The sequence below is a fragment of the Struthio camelus genome, chromosome 3, assembly GCF_040807025.1.
Source record: "Struthio camelus isolate bStrCam1 chromosome 3, bStrCam1.hap1, whole genome shotgun sequence".
Classification (NCBI taxonomy): domain Eukaryota; kingdom Metazoa; phylum Chordata; class Aves; order Struthioniformes; family Struthionidae; genus Struthio; species Struthio camelus.
In genome coordinates, this window is record NC_090944.1 from 119,542,725 (window position 1) to 119,563,794 (window position 21,070).

Sequence of the window (21,070 nt, forward strand, 5' to 3'; positions counted from 1 at the left end):
GTGAGTACTATCAATTCGAAATCCATTTTCAAAATGAATTAACATGTAGTTCATGTGAGTTAACGGCCCTTGAGTCTCTGCCTTTTTTATAATTTTACAGTATTTTTATCAACTTCTACTTTCTGAAAAACAGCACAAATGAAAATGCACTCTTGACTTGCGTGAAAACAAACTGTATGCAGAATAAACCATTAAAGCAATCCACTCTTTTCCTTTAGTCATTCCAAACTGATCTACAGTAGCAAAATCACCTTTTGCTAGAAGTTGGTGTAAGCTCTACATACAATGAAAATAGGAGCGGCAATGTTGTAATCCAGGCTGCACCCACTCCTGACACCTTCGGTAGTTTGGACCTGCATAAGCACATGGAGATGAAACTAGAGACTTGCAAAATCATTGCTTTCCATATCTGCTCTGTAGAATATATATATACTCAAGGAGAACAAAATTTCTGGTTTATGTATATCTATCTAATGACTGATCTCTGGAATGAATCAAAAGGAGGGACTTGCTTAATTTATCTTGTACAGTATTAGATATCTGTTCCTCTTTAAATGTTTGTATGCTTTGGAAATTAGGAATGTATGAAACAAAAATAACTGAATGGGGGGAAACTTATTTTATCTGCTACTATCCCCAAAAGCTTGCTAATATCATTAGCTTTAAATCAAGTAGCTGCTTTTCTTCATATCCTTACTTTTTAATACTTATTATGTATTTTTTACTTGTAGACAGCAAGAAGCAATTCTTGGCATGCCAGATATACCATATTGACCTACCTCCAGACCATGGTGTTCTACAATCTCTTTATTTTTCTCAACAATGAAGAAGCAGTCAATGACATTAGATGGCTGGTAATAAAACTCCTGGAAGACGAACAGCTTGAGGTAAGTAATCTCTTTTCTCGTGGAATCTTACTGCTAGTGGAAAAAACGAAGTCAGATGTGGTATGCTTACTTTCACATGAGTGGTTTCTTGCCCTTGCCAAGATTTATGAAAAACCCTACCAGTTGTAAATTTAATACAATATGCATTTGTAGCTTAGCATTCTTCCTATTTTGAATATATAACTAACTTTATAGGATTATTTTTTTTTAATATTTCATTTTTGAGAGGAAAACAGCTATTCGGAAAATATTTCATTTGTGATCTATAGTAATGAAATGATACCAAAAGTTCCTTTGTTTCTGCTTTTTCAGCTGAATTGAATATTGCTCTGTTTCATTGTTTCTTGTTTTAAGTACAGCTGAAATAGGGATATTATCATTAAACTGCAAATATTAGCACGGATATCAGTAGGAAGTTCAGCTTTCAGCAAGGTAAAATGTCATAACATGAAAATTCTATAAACCCACTGTTTATTACTCTAGAGGTCTGCTTGCCATATAATTGTGTCAGCTAGTTCGTGATAAAAAATGCATTCTGTATACCTCCCACTCACTAGGAAACATTTCTTCAGTTATAACAAGTAGATTTTCTACAATGTGGCAAAAGTTGCGTGCATAATAGAACAGAATTTGTCTAACAGATGCTGTTATTGATAATGTTACTTGACTAAAAAAGAAATAATTTCTAAGCTTACAAAAACTCATAGGACTGACGAGTCTCCTGAGCCTAGAGGTACTCCAGTTTATACAAATGGAAGGAGACAAAACCCTAAATCGTGGCTGTGGTACATGCGTGCTGTTGAAAATCTGCCGTGTATGAATGCACGTTATGCTGCTAGAACAGCTATCAGGATCACAAGCAAGTCCTCAGAAAAAAGGGTGCCTGGTGCGAATCTCATTGCATCTTTTTCGTCATATTTCTAAAACATCACAAAAATATTTCATTTTCTATCGGTAACTCTCAGAACTGACAAGGGCTTGTATTAAATGACATGAATTTGAGTGTGTTTGATCATGTTCAAGCACTGTGAAGAATCCTTATTGTTAACCTCCCGTCTGCCCCATTTCTCCCCCCCCCACCACCATTTTTACTGTTCTTTGTGCTGTTGGCAAATATCAGCGGCATCCTATTTTTACGTTAAGAGTCTTTTAATAATACAATTAAATGTTTAGTAGTTTGAGTGGTTTTTTCTTTCTAGAAGAAAGAAGATTCTGAAGTGTGATATTCTTCTACCAAAAGCAAGATGTTGTTTTAGTTTTTCTTGAAATTACATTTAAAATAGCCGGTAAACCTGAGATTTGAAGCTTGCTCTTTATAAAAAGTGAATTGCAAGTAACTTGAATGCATGAATGAATTTATAGATTTAAAAGTTTGACGTTACAAATTCTATACAAGTAAAGAACAGCGTTTAGACTACTGACCAACCACGCCAATTTCTTTGTCTTCCCTGTCGTTATTTGCTATACTGAGGTGGAAAACAGAAGCTGATAACCCTGGCTATGTTGTTGTTCACACTTCTTTCATAATCTCCTGTGATTTTGAAAAATACCTTTTATTCGCTTTAATATGATTTACCAGTTATTTCAGATGTACAAAATTATTTCTTTGAAGTACAGAGATGCAAATCAAAAAAGGCTTATCAGCGTTCATAATCACTTACGATAACGTTGTTACCATGGAAGCTTTCACTTTTCAGAGAAAAGTAATTTTGTTCATTCTTGATGATAATTGGCAAGATGCAGTCTGAGCAATTCTGATAGGACCTTTTTTATGCTGAATTTTTAAGATGACTCTGATTTCAGTAGAAAACCCTAGCTTTAAGTAAGTGCCTGGTATCTTTCCTTATTCTGTGAAACTTTAATTTTGATTCTTAGTTTTAAAGCTTTTTTTTTTTTTTTTGGCTTGTTTTGATGAAAAGTGTCAAACCTGATGACTCTGCTCATCTTGTTCTTTTCTTCAATACACAGCTGACATTTCTAATATTTCAAAAATTACAGTTCTTGACCTTCCTGATGATTTCATATTTTCTGCCTAAAATCATTGTAAAGAACCTTGGCAAATGACAATGTCAGATGACCACGTTGAATGTCAAATAGCAATATGACAGTAATACGAAGTGAACGTGGGTCATAAGACTGTGTGGCTTCTATTGAATGCAGATTTCATGTATCTAGTTTCAAACTTAAATATCTGGGATGAAAGAATACTGTATTAAAGCTAGATGGTGGTGTGGGAGATTCTCATTCTGCGAGGCAATGGGCTGCCATGGACCTGATGTCCTCTGGCTGAGGACTGTGGCTGTAAGAGCCAATGTGATCCTGCAGCTGGGGGAGGGAGAAATTATCCAGTCTGGAAAAATTTTATTGTTCCTGTGTACAGCAGTATAGCCACTGCTGAACGTCGTGTCTAGTTTTCATGTCATGTAGGTTGTTGGAGAGAGCTGCAAGAATGATTTGAGGTTGGGGAAAGCATATAGAGAGTTCTATTTATTCAGTCTGAAGTGGAACAAAAGTGAAAGTGGCTGTATTCCCTTCAGCTTCCATGCAGAGACAGTATACCTTGTTGCTTCAGAACTCTTTCTGAATTAAGCTACACAAGTAAAAACTGGTAAAAATTTAATTGTTGTAAATATGATGTAGAAAGTATAAATTGCCGTAGGATCATCTCCCTGTGGGATGTGATAGGTTACAGATTAAGTAAGCTATTTGGAAAGACATACTAAGCTTATTTAAAGACTTCAGAGGTTTTAAAAAAAAAAAAAAAAAAAGACCTACAGGTGTTAGTGCTTAAACATTCAATTACAACAGAAATTGAGTCATGAATGATCTGTTGTAGTCATAAAGCCTACAAAAATCGAAAGAAGACTGACTTTGCGTAGAGGTACTTTTTAAATTGTTGCTGAATTTGTTTAAAGTGGTGGCCAAATTAATATGAAAGCTTTTTTGTATTTTTATTTTATTTATTTACAATTTTCTCAGCCATAATTTGATCAAGAAAGCTATCTGGTTAGGAGCTTCTTATGTTGACCCATTTTAATTCAGTGTATTGAATATATAGCATTCATATGTCTTGATAAGCATTTTGCCTATGACACTGCAATATTACAGTGACTATTTTCTTATATTAGTAGTCCCTTGCGAGGACTGCACTGGTTTTCTTGTGCTGCTGAGTGTTTTCCATCTTGTTTATATAACTTTTTGTTCTAATTTTTTTTTTTTTAGTTTGTAGACTTTTATCAGTTAGTTCTGACCCCCCCCCCCCCAAAAAAAAAAAAAAGGATACTTGATTGGAAGAATATTCCTGTCGTGAGAGATGTCATGATTCATGATTAGCCTGTTAATGTACGATTGCTTCTAGGTGCTCCATGCAGCAAAGTGTACCTCTCAGTTAGGTTATTAATTTAGCAATGAAAGTGGTTTTAATAGAGCGAATAGTGATGCAAATGACTACAGTTCATTTGGGAGCTTGCTCACTTTACAGCTAAGCTGCTTTCTATTCTGGGTCTTGTATTAGCATATCATGTTTCATTTAATAGCTTAGCTCTTAAGAGGCTCACCCATCGCTGGTAAACACCACTGGCGGACTTTTACTTCATGCTTCTTTACACTATCAATGTAAAAGTAGATCACGTTTGAAATATGTTGTGGAAATGTAAATGGAATGAAGTGAAGTCTCAAGAGCTTACTGTTAACTTACTATGTTTAATTATTGCAGCACTTGCAGCTATACTTATTGCTATGTGGAGGTTGAGAACATTATGTTCAAGGATATAATTTATTGTAATCTGCTACATTGGATTCAGAGCGTTGGTAGGTGTTTGTACTCTAGCTAGACAAACGTTCTGTGTACAGTGCCGTGTAGCAGTATGTACTTACTGATAAATCTGGCAACCGCTGCCAACGTTTTAGCAAGTTCCTGTGATTTTCAAGTTTGTAAAAGTTAGGGTGTTTCTGTCAGCCTGTAAATATTTTAAGTGCAAGTGAGTTTGAGGGACTGAAATTTAAATATGATCTTCCAGTTCTGTAACTTTATGGTCTGGGGAGATTTGAGTTGATGAGGTGAATTAGTAATACTGATAGGCAGTGCTTGCTTTTGAAAGCAATGAGGAGCAATGTCTCCTTGTAATTCACTAAAAAAAACATGTTCTGTTCGTTCAAAAAGGAATGGAAAAGGAAATCTATACTTTGAATGGATTAGCAGTTAGATGAAAATTGATTTTAGTCTCGTTCTTTTTGGCTTCTGCATTACTGAAGAGAGCAATGTTTTTTCCCAGCTTGTAATCCTGTTTTTACTCATAGTGAAGCAACTGGTACTCAAGGCAACAAGGTAAATGCTGGTGCATTATAGAATTGAATTGTTGACTATGAACTTCTGAAGCTAGTTGTTATTGCTTAGTACTCCAGTGTCAGTTATGTCCCGCAAAGAACTCTTGTGTTACGAGGAGAACAGAATCAGCTTGGATAATGTCTCATGAGCGTAACTCCTGCCTTCTCTTGAAGGCGCTTCTGCTTTTGTCAATTCTAATGTTTCCACATACATCTGGGCGGGGGGGAACTAAGTGCTTTTGTGTAAAGTATCCATTTTTTTGCTTGACAAACAAATGTTAATACAGATACTATTATTAACTTTGTAAAGCAGATTGATTGCTTAGCATGATGCATCTTGCTTTCATTCAGAGTCTATTTTTGAACTTTCTAAAATAGTCTAGTTCATGATAAACATTTCTTGACAATGGAGTCAAATTGCATTTTCTCTAGTAAGAGGTCACCTTTTCTGACAAACTATGTAAAGGTAGACAAACTATGTAAAGGTATTCTATGTTGCAGTAGAATTATGTTTAATTTGTGAAGAGTCCTATAGTAAGCGATGGTGGTGTATTGTATGACCTGTGAGATAACAGGATGAAACGTGAAAGATTTTTCTTGAGCAGAGTTTGGTAACTTGGCCTGACCAGATGTGCTTAAAAAGGACAGTAGTAACACAAGTGTCTGTTGTCTGCTGTGTGTGTTTACTGACTAATTGTAGTATGTACTATCTCTGCTCACAGGTGAGAGAAATGGCTGCTACCACACTAAGTGGTTTGCTACAGTGTAATTTCCTTACTATGGATGGTCCAATGCAGACCCATTTTGAACAGCTGTGCAAAATGAGGTTACCAAAAAAAAGAAAGCGAGACCTGGGTTCAGTGGTGGATACCATTCCTTCTGGTGGTAAGAAAATGGCTTCAGAGACTAAAATCATGCGTTTCAAGAGCAGTTTAGGAAAGACACAAATATTTCATGCTACGCTTCAGCGCTTATTCTGCCAGCGTTCCAGATGGAGTAGGATATGTCCTATGGTTAAGCAGTATTTAGAAAACTAGTATTTGCCCAGAGAAACACAAGGCTTGTTGCCCATGCAAATGTTCTTTTCCTTCATGAGTATTCATAAACCATAATGGCAAATCACTTGTCCTTATGGACTTCACTGTGTCTTTCTGTGTGTGAAGTGCAAATCCTAATCCTTGTTAAGTGCTCTGCGACGTTTTATAGCGTAAATGATGAATGAGAATATACTATTACCAAAAAAGTAAATCATATGCTAGGTTAAATTAATTTACTGCTTTTGCGGCACTAAAGAGATTTGTCCATTTCCCATGTGCCCAGTTCATGTAGATCCAGTTCAATGCAGAATATGGGGCACTTCTTAAGAGGTGGCCCTCCTGAATGTGTTTGATAACAGAGCATGATAAGGGAGAATGGAAGCAGAAGACTTCCCTCCTCCCACTGCACCACGAACGTATCCTGTATCAGACTGCCAAATGAAGTTCCTGTGTGATCGTGGCAGGTTTTTCTTTTCCGTTCTGTGAAAATGGCTTCTGAAAGAATAAGATTCAGAAAGCCTGAATTTATGAGTTTAGACTGAGTTTAAATGCGAACAAGGACTTTTTAGTTCTTCCTTAGGAAGAACAAGGCCCTGAAAAATCGATCTGTGTTTTGTAGCTTATAGCAATAATGTGTAGGGCAATGCCATATCAGCCAAAGATCATCATTTGACAAGACTGCATTTTCAGTAAGGCCTGGACACTCTGTACCTTGAAGTACCTTGAATGGAACTAGAGCATACTTCATGTGTTGCTTGGCTCTTTTTTTTTTTTTTTTGGTCTGGCTCTGACTACAGCAGTGCTCTTTTATATGCTTTCCAATTAGAAGCTGTTCAGGCCACTTTTGACTTGGTTGGGCTGACTGCCTGAGAGTGAAGAGACTTACGAAAAGGGGATGGTAGCTATTTCCTCAGTAAATGATTTCCTTAGCTGTGTCAACATAATTTCACACCTCGCCCACTCCACCTTCTGTTTACTAAGAATGTGGGTTTTGTGTGTGTCTTTTTTTTTAAAAAAAAAAAAAAAAAAACACTTTCTGACTAAACACTTAGTATGTCTGGGTCACATTGGGACTGGGTTTCCAGATCGTCAAGTAATTCCAGCATTTCGGGGAACTTTCTGAACATAAAAACAAGAAACAGTGTGCATGTAGTTCTTGAGAGGTTTACTGTATAGATACTTAGATTCTTTGAGAGACTCTCACTTTAAATGTTTATAAAGCTTATAAAGTAGTTGTAGATTATTTTTTGGAGTTTATTTTTTACACATTATTCCATTAAAAAATAAAGATGCAAGAAAGCAGAAGCAATTTGGAGATTAAGATACTTTTGTGAATTGATTTGTGACTATTTGGTCTGTAGAACTATTTGGCTTCCTATAGAACCTAGAGATCTCTGTACTGTAGTGGATTGGTTTCTAATTTCAGGGTCAGAACTTAATATTGGTATCAGTATGCTGTATACTAATTTGGTCTTTTTTAATATATAGGCCCTTTTCAGTCATTTCCATTAATGAGGAATAGCTTTATTTTCACTGATATCAACTTTAAGTTTAGCTGCATCATTGAGGTATGTGTTAGGATATTTGTACCTTGTCAAATATAAGTTCATATATTTCAATTGCAGATTTGGTTAAACGCCATGCTGGTGTGCTAGGACTTAGTGCATGTATTTTGTCAAGTCCTTATGATGTACCTACCTGGATGCCACAGCTCTTGATGGATCTCAGTGCTCATCTTAATGATCCTCAGCCTATCGAGGTAAAATACATACTCAAATTCCATTTTTCTATTAAGTATAACACATCTAAAATATGCTTGACTTGGTTTCCATTCTCTTGGCGGGGGGAGGGGGGGCGGCCGGGGGAGCTGTTAAAATTGTTTCCGGCTGCTTTTATTAAAGGGTTCCACATCTGTTTTAATTCACATACTTAAGTTTCTCATGTGGAATTTCTGTTCTTGCTTCCAAACTTAACAAAGCATAAACGAAGCTGCAAGAACAGTACCTGTAGTGGAGAAACAGTTTCTTATTTGATTTAAAAAGTCACTTTTGTACATACCCACAAAGGTATAATTGAATAGATTTTGACATCTAGAAAACATCAACCTGAACCAAAAAAAAAAAATCCTGCTGAGTTGTTTAAAAAACAAGGTTTTGAAACTTATTTTTAGAGCTGCTTATAAATGAAGTTCTTACCATCAACTCTGTTTTTTGCTCTTTGTACTCCATTTTGTTGACCTTTGCTGTTTTAACCAGAGTGGTGAGCTTACCTGCTGAAGAATTCCTTAAATTTGACTGACTTTGCTAGGGCTTTCTTTACTGATTCAGGAAACTGTACTGAGTGGACTTTTCTTATGATAATATAATCATAATTATTTTAATAATGAAAGATCATTTTCCTCTGAATTTTTTTCTCCTATGCAAGTTATTTACATGACTGATCCAGTATGATTTTTTTTTCATGTTTTACTTCTATCTTGAATTGAAAAACCAAGAGGAAGAGGAAAATCATTTTGCTCACACTTTATAAGAATCTATTTCTTTGTCTTAAACTTGAATTTGTAGGAAGAAGAATACATTTTGTAAGATTGTTGGAGTCCTGATGCTGGTTAAAAGACTTTAACCTCCATTATAAAAATACCAGGGAAGGAAGTGGCTTGGAGCCCTCCTAGCCTTTGTAACTGCTCACTTACCTCTACTCAACAGTTGTTTTTGTCTGTTGCGTTTAAATGTTTGTTTTGTCCTGGAGTTTAAATCCATAACTGATAACAGATCAATGCTAACTGTCTGCTATGCAGATGACTGTGAAAAAAACACTGTCGAATTTCCGGAGGACACACCATGACAACTGGCAGGAACATAAACAGCAGTTCACTGATGACCAGCTGCTAGTCCTTACAGACCTCTTGGTTTCACCATGCTATTACGCATAGATAGGTAAGATTATATATGTTTTGACATAAATTAAGAGAAACATTAGTTTTGCAAAACTTACTTTAGCTCTCCAGTTTAGCATGGCATAGGGAAGAAACCGCAGACTGCTGGGGGAATGCTCTTGCCAAATATAAGTCCTTTTCACCTCCAGTGTATTGTTCAGTATCAGGTTTGTTTCGGGGTAAATATTATTGTCTATCTTTCCATATGCATTTCTGTATTATACTAGTGTCTTGATGAGATGTTTGTGCTTGTTTTCTTGAATGTTGATGTTTCCTTCACTTTCGCCATTGTCTGCCGGTTGGCTGCCTTTTAAATGCTTGGCAGTTTGAGAGATAAGGCTCTTGCGTTATACTTCTGATGCTTTTGGGGACTGTAGCCACCATCCAGTAGAGTATATGGCCTAGGTCTTGCGATGGGCAATAACTGCTACAAAACTGTTCCCTCTTCCATGCTGTATAGTTGCTACCAGGACTCTTCACACAGGCATGTCCTTAAAAAGCGACTCTATCTCATCCATGGAGTTTGTCTTTGTTAGGCTGCAAAATTCTCATCTGTTCTGTATTGTGATGTTTTGTGACAATCTTCCAACAGGAAGATTATTATTACATAGTTCTATGGTAACAATGTGAGAAAATAATCTTCTTTTGAATTCTTTTTATTTCAGGTTACTCCTGGAAAAAATGAGGATGTAGAAGACTTTCTGCAAAATAAAGGAAACTCGAAAGAAAATTATTACATAGAAAGCTTTGTATTGGACATCCTCATGCCTAATCAAAACCACTTTTAAATACAAACATAAAGGCCTGGTTCTATTCCTAAGGAATTTCACCTCCCCAGGGAGCCCCACAGTCTCCCTATAGCATTCGGAGAGCCTGATCATGATTTTATTGCCAAGACCCTTGTCATTGGCCTGCATCACACATCTGTCCTTGTTACTGCTCTCTTGCACAGAGACTTACACTGCACATTTCTTATCCTCTTTTTCTTACCCTTCTTCCTAGCTGTTTCTGATATCAAGGATATGCAGAACCAGAGAGTACTGTAAGCCAGAATATTCTCAGTGAAGCTCTCCAGTTTTGCTGATGCAACTTCTTATCTGGTCAGCTTACAAGACCAAGAACCTGTCTTTGTCAAAGGATTTATTTTTCACTACTTGGGTTTGAGTACCCCCAGATGGCGGGCTCTGTATCACTTAATCCACCTCAGGGCAGGATTGCCTTTTTGTATCTTCTTTGCAGAAATGTAAATAGCGCATCTTCTCTGTGCAGTATAGATGATGGCAGGACAAAAAATGGGAATTGCAAGCTCCTACTGCCTGGCCAGGTCATCATAGATAGCTTGACCAAGTGTGGGGGAAAAAAATCCATGATTATCTGCATAATTCTAAGGGTGAAAGTCTATGGGTGTTTTTGTGTCGTTAGAGCCCATAGCTATGAAATTGTGGACTATCAAGTGATGGTTGAATTCACAGAATGAAGTGTATGCACAGTGTGTAAAGGCACTGAATAGCTGACTTTTTAACAGCATATTCTCATAAAGATTGTCAGTATTTGAGCAAGCACACCTTGCTCAAAGATTGTGAAAGCTCAAATTTTTTTTTTTTTTTTTTTTTTTTTTTGCCTGCAGCTTTGTTCAGAGACTGGTATCTATTGGCTATTTAACAACATGTTTAATATGTGTTACATAGTTGTAAAAGACTGTATAAATTGTAGAGGCATTGCATTGACAAAACATTGTACAGTTTGCAACCTTTTACATAACACCATTGTGAGATTAATTTGTAAAGATTCATACTTAGATGTTAATACTGTAGTAGTTCTGGCTTTTGTATCAAATCAAATGCCATTATTAGTTTTTTAAATTATTTTTCTTTAACAGAATATCTCTTCATGTCTAAAAGGCAGAGGTTTTGTTTTGGTTTTCTTGTATCTCATTATTACTATGTCTCATTCAGATTTTAATGCAACACTTGTGGCCATGTCTAAATGCTGACATCACATATTCTGATGTGATAAGCTCATAGAATGTGAGGTACATTGAAATAATTCATAAACTGGTGTGTGTTTCAACTTCCATGCAGTCGTACAGGAGCACTGATACATTTTGAGTGATCTACCTGCTGAGTATGTGACTCAATCCAAACTTCAAAGCACAGCAATGTTCCTGGTGCAGTATTTAATGAGTGTCAGCACACGGATGTAACCACTGTATAGCATAGTGCCAAAATTATTTCAATTGTGTACCTAGTTTAAAACGCAATAAATGGATTGTTTGTAACATCTGCATTTTTGTCTTTCTGAAGTGGAAATCTGTTACTTTAAGAATATAATTTAAGATTGTTTACTATGATTTTGAGCTTTTTGTATGAGGTGTATGTTTCTTGTGGGACTTGGCAGTGAGTTCAAGCAACATTAAGGATTAGTCAAAAAAAGCTCTAATTATTGAGGCACTAGTTTTTATTTTAAAACATCTTTTGCCTGATGAGACCTACCAAAAATGTGTTAGTATTTGTGAAGCACACTTAAAATTGGAGAAACTAGTTTGAAATGGAGGCTTCTCCTGCTGTCGATAGAATTTTAAAAGCTTGAAGTAAAAGTAATGGAAAGTATTGATAGAATGCTCTTTAAAGTATGTGGTGACTGATTAACTGATAGAGCAGATATTTTTGCCGTTTTGTCTACATCAGGGGCGGATGACAATAGGATCCAGCTCTGCTGCTGTGTACGCAAGTTGGGAGGAGTTTCTTTTCATGTATGTCCATAATCCAGCTGTACCTGGAATTGATTGCAATGTTAAGAAAATGGTGCTCTGCAGAGAATCATTGTGCAGTCAGAGAGCTATCACAGCAAATAAGTACTTAGTACTAATTCATGATCACTGTTTTATAAATCAGTAATAAGTTACTGGATCTCAGCAGACTCCCAGAAAATGACACCTATTCAAAATACAGTTTTACAGGATAAAATATACCTGTGACTGTGTGAACACACTTGTATTAATTGTCTTTTTGTGGCTGAAAGGTTAAATTTTAGTTTCTCCTATTCTAAAGGTGTAGGAACAATTTTGAGTTATTAAATTTTGTAATTTAATTGGTACTTTTATTCCTCAGCTTTTCTCCAAGCAATATATTCATGTAAGGAGTTTTAAGTTTTCCATCACGTTGATGCTTGATCGGATCACTTGATGAAACAGGAGACTGGGCTGCATGAGTGTTCGGGGCTTCTTCCCATTTTCTTTACTCACTTACTGTTGTAAATCATTGTTCTCAATAGCAACCCTATTTGGAGGCTTACTGGTTGCATTTTTCTATCTGAAAAGAGACAAGATTGTTCACAGAGCCTGCTTAGCCCTTTTCTTTAAGTTTGTCTGAATGGTAGTTCAGTGTTTTAAGGCTGATTTTGATGAACTGCTGAGCAACATTTAGCCCCCAGTCTCCGTTTGGACATACACGCTTCTGGGACATTTCTCCTAAGATGGGCTGTTTTCTGTCTCTTTCCTGCACCTCCTTGCAACTCTCAAAGTAGGCCAGGCCAAGCCAAGCTGTCTCCTCCCTAAAGCCCTGCAGATTTTACCTAGGCAAGACTTCCTTGAAAAAATCTTTCTCAAGCAGAAAGTATCAGCCCAAATGGTTTAGTGGCAGAGGTGAAGCCTCTTCTACCACAGCCAGACATGGTTTCTTTTCCTGCCTTGTACATTATGACATTATGACTGCATTCCTTGCATGTCCAGGTAGCTGCTCTCCTGTCCTTTTTACGTCTTTATCAGGCTGCTGGGAGTTGTGCACTTGGCACGTGCAGGTGATGTCTCTCCTTTCAGTTTTTCAGTTAGGCATCCCCAGTGTCCCCTTCTTTGCTCGGTGTCTCACTTTCTTCCACAGCTTCAGGCTTCCTGGCAGCTGAGAAGCTGAGACTCAAGTTTCCTTTTCCACTGTGCTGTGGAAAACATGATAATCTGGTCAGATGTTTAAAAAAAAAAAAAAAAAAAAAGTACTGATCAGCACGAAGTTTTAATGCCTGTTGTCCTTGTGTCCTTGCAAGATTTTAACTTCAATCCTTCTGTAAATTATCAAATAATTTGTTTTTATTCTCACTGGCACTGTACAGTAAGTGGAAGGCAACACTTCTGGATTCCCCCTCCCAAAACACTCGCTGTACAGCCGTGTTGCTGCACAGAAGAATGGGATTTCCAGCAAGGAGAGGAAAGTTAGCCTAAACATGATCCAGACTTTGAGGCTATCTGCAGGCCGGGGTAACCATGATCTCTGGGGTAGGGACCTTGTGGTGGTGAAGCCAGTCAGGTTCTAGGGGCACCAGGACAGCAGTAATTTCAGAGTCTATCGCAAGGACTATGTTGTTTGATCACAGAAGAAAATTAAACTGCGTGTAGAAGAGAGAGGCTATTGCTAAGCTGGTTAAGGTAATGCACAAAAATTACAAGCAGAGTGGTTCGAAAGAACAGATATGCTGGGACCCAAAGTGAGGACAGTGTACGAGGTTCGCATGTCAGCACTGACTTGCTAATGCAGGTTTGCTCCCCCATCTGCTTTGCCAAGGCAAAGGCAGCTCCTATGTCCTTGAATGGGTCCATTTGTACTCCCTTTTCTCTCTTTCTCTCCCTCTCTCGGTCAACAGGTGCTTTTCAGAACTATAAAAAGACATTCAGAAAGGAAATTCCTCTCCATGAGCTGAGAAAAAAGGGGTTACTTCTCTCTCCAGGGGAAGGAGAATGACTGCAGCTGTACGGTCTCAGTAAAGCAGTCTGGAATCAGGAGTTCTCCCAGCACGGACAAAAGCCCAGACTGTTGCCAGCAAAGATTATTAGTAAAATTATCCTTGATTTCTGATGGATTACAGCACAGTGCTTAGAGGAATTAGCAGCATCATGAAGAGGCAAATTGTTCCATGGGTGAAAAGGAGAGGGAGCCTTGCTGGTCACGCTCCTTTTCTAAGTCTAGATTAAACATCGTATTTAACCTTTGCTTGTGGAAATTCAGCCTACGTTCCCTGCTTGATCTCTTAGTTTACGTTTGTCTGAGACAGACTTCTGTTCTGCAGGTGCTCTGCAAAACCCCATGTGTCTCATTTTAATCTGAGCTGGTGACTGGCCCTTAATACCAGGTTCCTGCTGCCTGCCGAAATGCAGCCACAGAAGAGCTCTGTATGAAGGCTCAGCGCAAAGTGATCCCGAGGTTCAAAACTGTTTGCCTGGGGCAAACCTGTTGGAAAGTGAAACAGTTCGTGAAGTGTTAGAGGTTTCCTATGCCTATTTATTTCAAACCGTGCCATGCTCATAGGCTACTAATGGAAGAAGTTAACACTAATTAGCATGCATTTTAACAGTCTGCTCAGTTTAATTATTTTTCTACATCTTGCTAGGTCAGAATATCCAGATAATAAAAATGCTGGCTTGTCTGAGGACACCATCATGGCAGGTATTTTTTATGTATTACCCAAGCAGATTTCACAGCTAGAGAGACAGCCGGACACCCACTTTCCTTGGGGAATAATGAAGGGTGTTGGGAAGCAGGAGAGGCAGTCTTTCTTGATTGGCTTACTTAGAAAAAACAGCAATAAACCTCCCAAAAATCAATCTGAGCAATGAATCTAGTAAGATCAGTAATAAATCTAGTGAGAAGCCTCGGTGAGTTCACCTAGAAAGGCCTCCGTTAAGAAACAAAAGCTTTAAACACATACTCTGCTCTTCCTGGCTATAACTTCTGTTTTTCTGGGTTAATTTGCCTGTACCTTTTCCATTCCAGCCTCTGTCCCCTGCAGCTGTTTTATTAGCATCATGAGGTACTGAGTTTCTTGGGTTAGGGGGGAGGGGACAGGTTTCGACAATAAAAAGTAATTTTCAGTTCCTTGCAGTAAATATCTGCGAGACGGGACAGCGTGTTAAAAAATAATGTCTTGGGGATGGAATTTCTCCTTTTGCAGAAGGAGCTCCAAGACTGACAAATCTTTGCGAAGTCTAGTAATATTACAGACAAAAATCAGGGTGATATAATATCAATAACATACTCATCAGAGATAATTATCAGAGTAAAATCAGAGCTATTTTTATGAATTGTTTTAAGGATGGGCTTAAGAGTGCTGCAAAGGAGGAGTTAATATCCTGATATCTTGTGTAAGATGCTGCAAAAATTATCGCTGTTGTGAGTCCTGTGTTGGAAAACCAATTTCTTCCACTGCTCCTCTTTCCCCAAACCCCCTGCTTCGGCAGTTCTTTTAGAAAGGGGCAGGCAGAGTAGTGAGAGGTTTAGGCTTCCTGTGCAGGAGGGATTGTGCAGTGTTTCGTGTTCCCATGGAGATGCTTTCTGCCGCGGTTCATCTCCTCACTTCCGGAGACGAGACCTGTGCTCTAATGCTGCTCTTCTCTTGTGCATGCCTCAGTCTGCATTATTCACAGGAGCTAAGCCGAACGTGCGCCACAGTGTGCAGCTTTATCAATATGAATCACCAAAACAATATTTGGACTTGCACTTTTCTACTAAAATGTTTAAAAGGCTCCCAGGCTAACACTAATACTACTTCTTGCCACATTTCAAGCTATAGTTCTTAACTGTAGTGGGGAAACACGTTGAAGAAGCTCCTTGCTCCTCATGGGCCAGTTAGATAGTGCATTAATGAAACAATCTAACAATCTAAACGCATTACTATTGCAAAATAGCAAAAAAAGTCTGCATTTTCTAAATACCTAGTTCTACCTAGTTCTAATGCTTTGTAACGGCCAAGTCCTTACAGCTTTGACTCCTAAATCCATTCTTTAGTATCTCAGGTAGCAGTCTCAAAAGCACATAAGTGATTGGCATCTCAGTCTCGTCAACTCCTTTAACATACGTGGGCTTGTTAAGCATGTGCCTAATAGGATTTGCTAACTGGCATATTTCTGATGTGTGTGCCTTCCACCAGCTCATCTAGTAATTCAGGGAAATCAAGAAGTCTAATTGCGGTCATCCAGGTTTGTGCGTTTGGCCAAATAACGTTTCCTGGCTCTGCATAGCCAGAAACAGAATCTACCTGCTAACTCCTGACGCCGGTCTCCGTCCTGCTGTTTGTCCCCAGCCTATGTACAGAGACATTTTCTGTATTTAACAGCAGAAGAAAGTATTTTGAAAGGTTAATCTGAGCAGCACGAAGAATAGTCATAGCCTAATGTGGACTCCGAGATTGGACTTAATGGGGAACTGATAGGCTGCTATACAGCCTCTTGCTTACAACTCAAGTGCAGCATGTTAACTGCTCTGAAAGGGCTTGGATGTCGTGTGCACGTTAGTTTCACTGAAACAGAACAATCACCCTTTCCTCAGCGTCAATCACTTTGAGGTAATTCACTCCTGCATTGCACAGATATTTTGTCAGTCTTGTTTAATCACGCAGTTCAGCGTTCTCTGATGTTTATAAATAAGAAAATTGAAGGAGGGTGATCCCAGCTCCTCAGTGACAAAACAACTTGTATTCAGCAGGGGCCAGGATTCACCCACAGAATTAAAATTAGCCATGACTGAAGAACGAAAATGGAAGCAAGAGTGAAAATAAGTGTGATAGACAAGCGGAGAGAAAACACAGCTTGAAGCAGTAGAAGCCCATGGAGGTTATGTTTTGGTTTAGAGATGCGACAAGGAAGGCTAAGGCCCATTTGGAATTAAATCTGGCAAGGGATGTCAAGGACAACAAGAAGGCCTTCTTCAAAGACATCAATAGCAAAAGGAAGACTAGGGAAAACGTGGGCCCGCTGCTGAATGGGGCGGGTGCCCTGGTGACGAAGGATACAGAGAAGGCAGAGTTATTGAATGCTGCCTTTGCTTCCGTCTTCACTGCTAAGGCCAGTCCTGAGGAATTCCAGACCTTGGAGACAGGAGAGGAAGGCTGGAGAAAGGAAGACTCTCCCTTGGTGGAGGAGGATCGGGTTAGAGATCTTTTGTCCAAACTTGACATCCATAAATCCATGGGCCCCGATGGGATGCACCCACGAGTGCTGAGGGAGCTGGCGGATGTTATCGCTAGGCCACTCTCCATCATCTTGGAAAGGTCCTGGAGATCAGGAGAGGTGCCTGAGGACTGGGAGAAAGCCAATGTCACGCCAGTCTTCAAAAAGGGCAAGAAGGAGGAGCCAGGAAACTACAGGCCTGTCAGCCTCACCTCCATCCCTGGCAAGGTGATGGAACAGCTCCTCCTGGAGGTCCTCACTAAGCATGTGGAGGACAAGAAGGGGATCAGGAGTAGTCAGCATGGATTCATCCAAGGGAAATCATGCTTGACCAATCTGATAGCCTTCTCTGATGGAATGCCTGGCTGGGTAGATGAGGGCAGAGCAGTGGATGTTGTCTCCCTGGACTTCAGCAAGGCTTTTGACACTGTCTCCCATCCCATCCTCCTAGGTAAGCTCAGGAAGTGTGGGCTGGATGAGTGGACAGTGAGGTGGATTGAGAACTGGCTGGATGGCCGAGCTCAGAGGGTTGTGGTGAACGGCGCAGAGTCAAGTTGGAGGCCTGTGGCCAGTGGTGTCCCCCAGGGGTCAGTCCTGGGTCCGGTCTTGTTCAATATATTCATCAATGACCTGGAGGAAGGGACAGAGTGCACCCTCAGCAAGTTTGCTGATGATCCTAAACTGGGGGGAGAGGCTAACACAGCAGAAGGCTGTGCTGCCATTCTGAGGGACCTGGACAGGCTGGAGAGGTGGGCGGAGAGGAACCTCCTGAAGTTCAGCAAAGGCAAGTGCAAGGTCCTGCACCTAGGCAGGAATAATCCCATGCAGCAGGACAGGCTGGGGGTTGACCTGCTGGAAAGTAGCTCTGCAGAAAAGGACCTGGGAGTGCTGGTGGACAACAAGTTAAACATGAGCCAGCAGTGTGCCCTTGTGGCCAAGGCGGCCAATGGGATCCTGGGGTGCATGAGGCAGAGTGTTGCCAGCAGGTCGAGGGAGGTGATCCTGCCCCTCTGCTCAGCCCTGGTGAGGCCTCACCTGGAGTACTGTGTCCAGTTCTGGGCTCCCTAGTCCAAGAGAGACATGGCACTCCTGGAGAGAGTCCAGGGGAGGGCTACCAAGATGATTAGAGGGCTGGAGCACCTCTCCTAGGAAGAAAGACTGCAAGAGCTGGGCCTGTTCAGCCTGGAGAAGAGAAGATTGAGAGGGGATCTCATCAACGTGTACAAGTATCTGAAGGGGGAGTGTCAAGAGGATGAGGCCAGCCTCTTCTCCGTGGTGCCCAGCAACGGGACAAGAGGCAATGGGCAGAAACTGAACCACAGGAAGTTCCATCTGAACCTGAGAAAAAACTTCTTCACTGTGAGGGTGACAGAGCACTGGAACAGGTTGCCCAGAGAGGTAGAGGAGTCTCCTTCGCTGGAGATATTCAAAACCCATCTGGATTGATCCTGGGCAATATGCTCTAGGTGACCCTGCTTGAGCAGGGAGGTTGGACTAGATGATCTCCAGAGGTCCCATCCAACCTAAACGATTCTGTGATTCTGTGATTCTGTGATTCTGTGTTTTTGGACTTGCCCTCGTCTATATGTAACTAGTTTAAAAACAAAAACAACCCCTACAAAACCATCCAAAAACCCCTCTGCTCCAGCTGTCTGGGCTGCAAGACTGTCTTGCTCCTTTAAGAGCAAAGCAGCCTTCTCTGAGCGCTACTGGCACTTCCTTGCAGCAGCCCCCAGGAACAACTCTGGATTGATTACTCGCTGGAAGAGCGTTTCGCGTGCAGGACTCATACCATAGGCCAGGCTGCTGTTGTGAGTCAGAAGTTTGCTTAAAAGAACTGCTCTTACTTTTAGAAAAAAACTATTTTGAAAAACAAGCTAGCACGGATCACTGACAAGCTTGCAGTTGTCAACCTAAGGTTCCTGTCACTGGCTTGATGATTATACAAAGTGCCACCATGCTTCAGCGTTACTGTTGGGGGCAGGGGAGGTTTAAAAAGACGATATACAGCTTCATAGAGGTATACGTAATATGTACAAACGTACAGTATAAGACAAATGCCCTTGCGTAAGTCAGAAGTACTGGCTCTACTGTATTGCTGAAGCCCTTCTGCATGTTGCCCGGCGGGGCTTTTCTCTCCTTTGCACGCGTTTTCGGTGGCCGTGCTACTGACGTCCCTCCCTTCTGTTGGCCTGCCTGGAGGAGGCCTTTGCTGCCTCCAAAAATGTGTGCTGAGCTTTTCTGAACATCGCGCCCATGGAAGTATTTCAAAATGATCCCTTTACGTACTGAGACATCCAACACCCTCCATCACTTCAAATGACAACTACTGTATGTGTGGTGTGTAGTATCCGGCAGTAAACAAATAAGGAAATAACATTCATGATTTTTTACCGGGGGAATACTGAGGATCCCTTGTCTTAGACCCTATGGCTCTGAGGGCAGAGAGGTAAACAAAAAGGGAGCCCCTACCCCACTGAGTTTACGCTGTAAAGCAAGGCAAAAAAGTTCAAGCAGGGGAAAATGCAGCATGCCGAACTTTGCCTTGCGCTTTCATGGTCAACAGCTGCGGTCTTGGTGTTTTGTTGTTAGATCAGCATGGAGGAACATCCAAGCCTTGACCATTCAGCTATTGACTTGGTATCCTGACAAGGGGCTGGCTTCAACAGGACTTCTAGCAAAGCCTCTACCTGCCTCATCTTAACGGGTTTCCTCTCTGCTTCAGGAGAACTTCACGGGCAAGCACTGGCCGAGTTTCCCTGACTAGCAGCCCTGTGTCATGCCAACGACAGCGCCGCCCCGCGCCCGGCTGTGTGGTGCTCTTTGGCGACTGAGGGGATGTTAATGTGCAGACGCTGTGGAAACGGCAGGAAGGAACAGATCAGACCCAACCTGTAAGTTGCTATGGACCCTTGCGCTGCACTAGCGCATTGCACTGCGCCCTTTAGCGCAAGTTTGGGCAGCGCTCAGTTTGGGTGTGCGCAATTGTTTCTCGCCAAGCAGGCAGTCCGTGAACGCAGCCCCCGGGTGGAAAGGGAGATGCAAACCCAGCGCCGACCTAGAAAGCAGAACGAGGAGGGAGGGGGCTGTGCTGCGCGTTGCGCAAACTGAACGTAGTCTGTATGAAACACGTTTTTCCACTGCTGCTCTTGCTTGGAGGCTGTCCCAGAGCTTCACGCACATTTAAGAGTTTAGGGGCACTTGCTTGTTCTTGGACTAGCCCTATGTTTGAGTAGCTTTCCTCTTTCCATGCTTTTGAGGGATGGACCCATCTTCTCTTGGCTTCTCTTTTGCTCAACAGCTCTCCTGGTCTCCTTCTCTACGGTAAGAGCTCCACGATCTTTTTCCTTTTCTCTTTTTCTTTTCAGCCAAAGTTCATCCTTCCTGAAGGTCAGCACAGAGGTAGCGTGTCCCAGATGCGGTTTTAGCAATGCTGCCGCTGCAGTTCTTCCCTGTCCTTTCCTACAGGGAGAACAGTGAATCCCACGTGCCTTTCTGCTATCTTGCCACGCTACTGACTGACCGTCTGACTAACGTAGCCAAGTCTTTCTCTCCCACTCGTTTCTACCCGGTCAGCCCCTGACTGGCAGCGGCGATCCTTCGCGCTGTTGCGCTGCTGTTTTATGCGTTCGGTCGCGCTTGTGGCCTGTGCCGGGACACGGTGCCACGTGCAGTTTTTTGGGTGCTCGTAGCTGTGCTCCGCAGCCAGGCTGGGACCACTGCGGTCCTGCGCGCGACGGCGCCTGCGCCGTGCTCCAAGCACGGCTTCACAGCTGCTCGGTGGCGCGGGTGCTCGCGACGGCGTCTGCGGGCCCGGCGGCCGCGGCGGGGAAGGCGGGGGGCGCAGCAGGGCCTGGCTGCGCTTCGCAGGACGGGGGCACGTGGGGTGCGGTGTCAGGGCGTGCGGTGGGGGGCAACACAGGAGGCTGGGTGGAGGGCGGCTGCGGGTGGGGTG

At 41.2% G+C, this 21,070-nt stretch overlaps 1 protein-coding gene across 1 annotated transcript in view; it reads left to right on the plus strand.

Annotated features, from left to right (window-relative positions):
• Nucleotides 1-11,471, plus strand: part of PSME4 (proteasome activator subunit 4) — a 75,926-nt gene extending 64,455 nt beyond the window's left edge. The window contains exons 43-47 of the mRNA XM_068939962.1: nt 732-887; nt 5,936-6,098; nt 7,876-8,009; nt 9,048-9,186; nt 9,851-11,471. Coding sequence (XP_068796063.1) covers nt 732-887; nt 5,936-6,098; nt 7,876-8,009; nt 9,048-9,182 — 588 coding nt within the window. The 3' untranslated portion in view covers nt 9,183-9,186; nt 9,851-11,471. The remainder of the gene's footprint in view (nt 1-731; nt 888-5,935; nt 6,099-7,875; nt 8,010-9,047; nt 9,187-9,850) is intronic.
• The last annotated feature ends 9,599 nt before the right edge of the window (nt 11,472-21,070 follow it).